The sequence below is a fragment of the Nilaparvata lugens genome, chromosome 5, assembly GCF_014356525.2.
Source record: "Nilaparvata lugens isolate BPH chromosome 5, ASM1435652v1, whole genome shotgun sequence".
Classification (NCBI taxonomy): Eukaryota; Metazoa; Arthropoda; class Insecta; order Hemiptera; family Delphacidae; genus Nilaparvata; species Nilaparvata lugens.
Window position 1 is genome coordinate 60,902,435 of NC_052508.1, and position 8,078 is coordinate 60,910,512.

The following is an 8,078-nucleotide window of genomic DNA, read 5'->3' on the forward strand; positions in this document are numbered from 1 at the left end:
TGTACTCCGGAGTACGAGCTGTTAAATTACAAGAAACATGTGCCGCACACAAGTAATTACCGGTTTCATGCGCGTGGTGACGACATTTAATATCGCTGTCTAAAAACGGTTCAGCACAAAGCCCGCAGTTTACTGAATTTTGAAATTCACGCTCTTGACTCTCGGATAAAGCTTGCATCGGAATTTCTCGTTTCATATCCTCATACAAAATGTCACCGAGATCTGTAATTTCCTGAAGAAATTTCTCCATGATTTTTTCGTCTAAACTACTCGATCTATGGAGTACAGGTCCGTGAGCGATTTCCCCGTTAACATCGATAACAACGGAACAATACCCGCGGGGAATATGTCGCGCCGTTTTCTTTGTGTAACTATGAGTAATTTCATCAGAATCGGAATCATCATCATCATTATCGATATTAACAACGTATGTTTCTAAATCCGCGTAAATGGTGTACTTTTTCTTCAACGTCGCGCCTAGTTTCTTGAATTTAATTGTCTCTCCGCGTTTAGGATATGAAACGCGCTGAGATTCAAACTTGCAACAAGTTCCACATGTTTCAACAATTTGCTTTACCGTCTACATTTCGAGTTTTGTCTGATGTGAACCGGTGAAAACAGAAATTGCAAACATGTACTTGACCCTTGTGTTTTGAAAGGTGGGAGAGAAGACGAGATAGCCCGTTTTTCCCGTTCGTGGTATTTACTAAACAGAAATGAGTTTTTCCTGCATCGCCTTTTAGCATTAAAAGATTAATTTGGTGTTTACGCGTGCGGAAAATGCTTGTACGGAAGGGGAAAAACTTTTTGTTGTCATACGTGATGACGTGAATTGCAATGTCCGGATTGAGTATTTCAAATTTCTTAATATTGCGTGTCGTCACCGGGAAATTTACACCTCGCGTATTAAGTGTGTGAGCAAACTTACTCAAATACTTTACAGTCAGGTGTGAGTCCTTTGGCTTCTGATGGAAATACGCGAGCACTGACCATAAAAAGCATTTTTCGTCAGAGAGATTTTTCACATTCATAATACAATTTTTGTTTTTCAAAAACTGGGGTGTCTGAATGAAACTGGATGTGTATATAGGATTAAATTTAATCACGTTCACATCCAGTGATTCAATTTTCTTTAGCACCCATCCACTCCCGTGTCTTACAAAATTTTCAAAAGATGAGAGGATTTTTCTCACAGCTAACATGAAATGCTCATTAAACTCTTCATAGTTCTCAAGCACATTTAGTGCTATGTTGGAGTAACTATGTAGATTTATTAGAGATGAGACAGAGTCACCAACCTGCTTGTCATCCATCACCACTAATTTATACAGCAAAACGTTGAGGACTATGAACCATTTTACATTCCCATCATAGCGTGCGGCATGTTCCCTAATTATATCGAAAACTCGACGTTTCGAGCTCTCGAGCACGCTGGTGATGTCGATATCCTCCTCATCGAGGGTGATGCGATGGCGGGCTGCTGCGGAATTGATACCACGTAGTCTGCGTTCCCTCGGCATGATTCTGAAAAAACAAAACGATCAGGATGAGATAGAGTACAACAACATGTTTAGTTGTGAATTGTCATTGGTAGAAGAAGGGTGTGTGAAAATGATATCTCAAGATCACATAATGTTGCATGAAAGATTAAGATTATTATCTTTTGATAAAAGATGGTTGAAATCTTCTCCGCATTTGTCCGCGGAAAACATGGCGAAAGAGGGATTTATATTCTCATCTCCACCAGACATTGTGCGATGTGTATTTTGTTCAATTTATTTGGGAAAATGGGAAGAAAGTGACATACCAGCAATAGAACATGCAAGGTACAGTCCAAACTGTAGAAGGAAAGATAATATAACAATTGAAGAGGAGAATTACGATAATAATATTCTATGAGAATATGAAGAAAGATATTCAACTTTTAATTGTGTAGAAGATTCATCCGTCCAAGGAGAGTACTTTGAAAAACTACCTCCACACCATCTACATTGTGACTTTTGTAAATCATTACGCAATAAAGCAGAGTATTTTGCAAGAAATGGTTATTTCTTACATAAAAATCCATTCTATCTGCAATGTGTCTATTGTAAATATATTATCGGTGAACCAACTGAAAAAGTAATTCATTTACCGTTTTGTTTATACGATGAGTGTGAGAAAGAAGAGCGGGGCTTGGATGTTCCGGATATAGCATATTCTAAAGATAAATCGCATGCATGCAGTATATTGTAGAAGGTTTTTTCTCCTCCGAGGAGAAAACCTGTCCTCGGAGGAGAAAAATAGTCGTCGGAGGAGAAAACCTCTCCTCGGAGGACTATTTTCCTCCTCAGAGGATAAAATCAAAGTAAAAATGTACTTACATGTAGTGCTTGATGCTGCGTGAATCTCCTCGAGTGTAGATAGCAGGATACAGGTGTAGATAGCAGGATACAGGTGTAGATGATTATGCTATGATTGATTCCTCTCAGGTGACCGCCCTATGATTCCTCTCAGCTGTGTTGTCTTGACGAGAGCTCAACTGGTTATGAGGTTCGGAACTCGAGTTGAGAGGTGAGAAAATGCTGTGAAAACAATGAAATATTTAATAACTGAATCGAGAATGCTATTCCTCTATGTTGTGAAATATTTAATAACTGAATCGAGAATGCTATTCCCCTATGGTGTGAAATATTTATTAGAAATAGAGTGCTATAAAGTACAATAAATTATCGCTAGAGTGTGCTTTTCATAATAATAATAATAATAATAAGCTGGAGCAAGGTACTCTGTTAGTTGTGATCTTCTCTTTGCTGATACAACATCAAGCTAGTGTACTGAGATGGATAATGTGTTTGGTGTGGAGAACAAGTCTTCAGATTTGTTCGTTCAATTCATTATAGATAGACATTTTAATCAATTAAGTGAATACCATTCTGTTCCTTTAGAAAAAATGAGATATCAATATAAATTAAGTGAACTCTTGGACACGCACCTAGATATATTGGCACAGTTAGCAGAAAAAGGATGGACAAATCTACAATATTTAACTTTTGTGAGAGACTATGAAAAATTAGGAGTTTGGCATAGTGATAACTAGAATCATATTCTTGTTTGTGATTTATACGGTTCATCATATGATAAATTCTGGGGCGATGGTGACTTCCCCGATTCGTGGAGATGTCCGTGCGCCCATCTTAAAGACTCTATCGATAAAATTAAAAAAGTTATAATAGAAAACAATGCTCATTTAACAGAAGAACAATTAAATCAAGTTATCTGGAATTTTTTTCGAGATTCTGCAGATGAGACAGGCTTAGAACAGGATTGACAAAGAAAGATCAAAATCAAGTATGTGTACAATATTGTAAATAAATGAAATGCAACAACTTTGCTACAGTTAAAATATTAAAATGTCATATTGATGATAGAAAACGCTGACAAGATTCATGTTTGAAAAATGAGATGCTCTTACTTTGATGTTGAAGGATCTAACATTGATTAACAAAATTAGAATCATGGGTTTTATTGAGGATTTCTAGCAATGTCTCATGCTAAGTTCTAGACGAGATTTTTTTTTTTTTCATCTTCTAACACATGGATGCTATTCGAAAAATGATTGTGTGTGGCATACTTACAATCTGATAACGATCTGGGAGCACGTGTTGTTGTTGGGGGAGAAATTCGAATTTTTTTCGCCTTGTGGCACGCTCTCGCTCGCACGTGTCTGGAACAGAGAGAGAAACGAATGCTATATAAACACGAGCGATGAGAGGAAAATCACCATTTACATCAGAGACAACAGAGACTTCACACACACACACACGAGATGAGTTCGCCGTCCTTTATCCTGCCGGATAGCCCGCCTCCGCAGCATGTGCTAAACTACTGGCAGCGCAAAGCTGCCGAGTCCTGTGCCAGCTCTTCTGCTGCTCCCGCCTCCGCTCCTGCCTCCACTGCAGCCGCTCCACACCGTCCGACATCACCAGGGGGCGAGATGGTGATTCCGGACATCCCCATCCAACGCTTGCGTCCAGCAGCTACGTGGGCTCCGCGGCGTGCTGTGTTGACGACGCTGTCGAACAACATCAGGCAGAGGCAGGCGAAGAGGAAACTCGACTTCGAGGAGGGTGAAGTCAGCGGCGAAGAGGATAGCGTGCTCCCTCAATCAAAGGTTAGTTTCAACAAATATTATTAACTTGTGTATGCACAGATTTTTTTTCTGTGATTGATTGATAAAAAATCTGTGCATACACAAGTTAATAATATTTGTTGAAACTAACCTTTGATTGAGGGAGCACGCTATCCTCTTCGCCGCTGACTTCACCCTCCTCGAAGTCGAGTTTCCTCTTCGCCTGCCTCTGCCTGATGTTGTTTGACAGCGTCGTCAACACAGCACGCCGCGGAGCCCACGTAGCTGCTGGACGCAAGCGTTGGATGGGGCTGTCCGGAATCACCATCTCGCCCCCTGGTGATGTCGGACGGTGTGGAGCGGCTGCAGTGGAGGCAGGAGCGGAGACGGGAGCAGCAGAAGAGCTGGCACAGGACTCGGCAGCTTTGTGCTGCCAGTAGTTTAGCACATGCTGCGGAGGCAGGCTATCCGGCAGGATAAAGGACGGCGAACTCATCTCGTGTGTGTGTGTGTGAAGTCTCTGTTGTCTCTGATGTAAATGGTGATTTTCCTCTCATCGCTCGTGTTTATATAGCATTCGTTTCTCTCTCTGTTTCAGACACGTGCGAGCGAGAGGAAAATCACCATTTACATCAGAGACAACAGAGACTTCACACACACACACGAGATGAGTTTGCCGTCCTTTATCCTGCCGGATAGCCCGCCTCCGCAGCATGTGCTAAACTACTGGCAGCGCAAAGCTGCCGAGTCCTGTGCCAGCTCTTCTGCTGCTCCCGCCTCTGCTCCTGCCTCCACTGCAGCCGCTCCACACCGTCCGACATCACCAGGGGGCGAGATGGTGATTCCGGACAGCCCCATCCAACGCTTGCGTCCAGCAGCTATGTGGGCTCCGCGGCGTGCTGTGTTGACGACGCTGTCGAACAACATCAGGCAGAGGCAGGCGAAGAGGAAACTCGACTTCGAGGAGGGTGAAGTCAGCGGCGAAGAGGATAGCGTGCTCCCTCAATCAAAGGTTAGTTTCAACAAATATTATTAACTTGTGTATGCACAGATTTTTTATCAATCAATCACAGAAAAAAAATCTGTGCATACACAAGTTAATAATATTTGTTGAAACTAACCTTTGATTGAGGGAGCACGCTATCCTCTTCGCCGCTGACTTCACCCTCCTCGAAGTCGAGTTTCCTCTTCGCCTGCCTCTGCCTGATGTTGTTCGACAGCGTCGTCAACACAGCACGCCGCGGAGTTCACGTAGCTGCTGGACGCAAGCGTTGGATGGGGCTGTCCGGAATCACCATCTCGCCCCCTGGTGATGTCGGACGGTGTGGAGCGGCTGCAGTGGAGGCAGGAGCGGAGGCGGGAGCAGCAGAAGAGCTGGCACAGGACTTGGCAGCTTTGCGCTGCCAGTAGTTTAGCACATGCTGAGGAGGCGGGCTATCCGGCAGGATAAAGGACGGCGAACTCATCTCGTGTGTGTGTGTGTGAAGTCTCTGTTGTCTCTGATGTAAATGGTGATTTTCCTCTCGCTCGCACGTGTCTGGAACAGAGAGAGAAACGAATGCTATATAAACACGAGTGATGAGAGGAAAATCACCATTTACATCAGAGACAACAGAGACTTCACACACACACACACGAGATGAGTTCGCCGTCCTTTATCCTGCCGGATAGCCCGCCTCCTCAGCATGTGCTAAACTACTGGCAGCGCAAAGCTGCCAAGTCCTGTGCCAGCTCTTCTGCTGCTCCCGCCTCCGCTCCTGCCTCCACTGCAGCCGCTCCACACCGTCCGACATCACCAGGGGGCGAGATGGTGATTCCGGACAGCCCCATCCAACGCTTGCATCCAGCAGCTACGTGGGCTCCGCGGCGTGCTGTGTTGACGACACTGTCGAACAACATCAGGCAGAGGCAGGCGAAGAGGAAACTCGACTTCGAGGAGGGTGAAGTCAGCGGCGAAGAGGATAGCGTGCTCCCTCAATCAAAGGTTAGTTTCAACAAATATTATTAACTTGTGTATGCACAGATTTTTTTTCTGTGATTGATTGATAAAAAATCTGTGCACATACGAGTCTTTGATTATTTGATATGAATATTATTTGATCTGAATATTATTTGAACTGATTAGAATGCAAGCAATATTTCCTCGAACTGATTAGAAATGGTATTATGAGATATTATCGTTTGAAGTATTCAATCATGCATAAATGTCACCAATATTATTTGAAGTGGTTGGAATGTAAAGGAAATTACGAACCGAATTGATGCTAAGGAAATATTATTTGAACTGCTTAGATATTATTATTTAAAGTAGCCAATCATGCAACAATGTTACCAATATTATTTGAAGTGCTTGGAATGTAAAGGAAATTACGAACCGAATTGATGCTAAGGAAATATTATTTGAACTGCTTAGATATTATTATTATTTAAAGTAGCCACTCATGCAACATTGTTACCAATATTATTTGAAGTGCTTGGAATGTAAAGGAAATTACGAACCGAATTGATGCTAAGGAAATATTATTTGAACTGCTTAGATATTATCATTATTTAAAGTAGCCAATCATGCATAAATGTCACCAATATTATTTGAAGTGGTTGGAATGCAAAGGAAATTACGAACCGAATTGATGCTAAGGAAATATTATTTGAACTGATTAGATATTATTGTTAAAAGTACTCGATCATGCAACAATGATATTTCAATAACTGATATTACTCACTTTATGCAGAGAATTCGATGATAATCTGATGTAGAGATCTGAAACAAATAAGACACTAATCAAATATTTTTCAACAGAAACGTATGCTGGATGAGGACTCCTCTCTCGTACCCTTAATAAAGGAGGCTGAATTGGGCTTTGTAGAACTCGTTAACAAACCACTACCCAAGCCATGGGTCCCGTTGCGCGAGTTAGAGGAGGATCAACCATACCGCATCGTGTCCGCGAGGGAGCACACAAACCAGCACGGCCGACGCATAATTTTAAAAATAATCAATGCAGGAAGCAAATGCGAGGTGTATCTACCTCAAAGATTCGCTTCCTGCATTGATGCGGGAAAAATTCTGCAATTCAACGAAACGTGTAAAAATTATGTGTTAGTAGTTACGCATAAGTGCCCAAATTGGACAGATATAAAAATTGTTAAAGCTTAACAATTTTTATATCTGTATACAATTTGGACACTTATGTGTTACGAATTGTATAGATGTATGTGAATAGTTGAATAGATCAATAAAATGTGTGTATATTTGATAAAAAATTGTTTTCAATTCTTACCTGTTGTTGTTGACGATGTTGATAAGTTTGTAATGAATATCACACAGAAGAAGAAGAAGAAATGCTTCAGCTGCTCTGTTGTGAATGATAATTTAAATAAGGTGAGCCCGTCTTTTATAGTTTGTTGTGAGCATGCTCAGTAGACTCAGCGCTAGAGGTAAGCGCTGGCAGCTTCTCGCCCCCTCCTTCTCGTGCTCCCACAGATGTGGGTGGCCCAGCATCATTTCTTCCCTTTTCAAATCACATTCACCTTTCAGATTTGAAATAATATTCTTATCATTCAAGCAATGTATCACTTCAATCTGACAGTATAGCATTAGATGTAGAAATATGAATTCACATCCAACTCATTGGTTGAACATTAAACCAAATCAAGTTGATGTACCATAACCTCAGTTAATGTTCAACCATTGAGTTGAAAGGTAATGAAAAATGGTATGTAGGAGAAAAAAGCAGAGTTCGAGAAAAAAGCAGAGTTCGAGGAAACGGGGTAAAGGAATCTTGAGTTCAGCGGCAAGAGTTTTTAAAGGTTTGGCAGGTAATGTAACATCAACTATTCTAAATAAGGTAATTGATAACCTTGGGGAAGAATATCATATTCCCGGATACGAGTGGTGTGGCCCGGGCACGAAGGTTAATGAAAGGTTAAAGAGAGGTGATCAAGGCATAAATTCGTTAGATAAAGC

At 41.6% G+C, this 8,078-nt stretch overlaps 1 protein-coding gene and 1 long non-coding RNA gene across 2 annotated transcripts; one reads left to right on the top strand and one right to left on the bottom strand.

The window, feature by feature from the left end:
• Positions 1-3,565: 3,565 nt before the first annotated feature.
• On the bottom strand, positions 3,566-6,935 carry LOC120351469. Its single transcript, XR_005571414.1, has 2 exons — positions 6,835-6,935; positions 3,566-3,706 (listed from the first exon to the last, which is right to left on the bottom strand). It is a non-coding gene; the product is annotated as an uncharacterized LOC120351469 (long non-coding RNA).
• Positions 3,699-7,871, top strand: LOC111060890. The gene is made up of 2 exons (XM_039428977.1): positions 3,699-4,153; positions 6,912-7,871. Exons 1-2 carry the CDS (start codon positions 3,809-3,811, stop codon positions 7,266-7,268), a joined length of 702 nt encoding a protein of 233 aa, XP_039284911.1. The 5' UTR covers positions 3,699-3,808; the 3' UTR covers positions 7,269-7,871.
• The last annotated feature ends 207 nt before the right edge of the window (positions 7,872-8,078 follow it).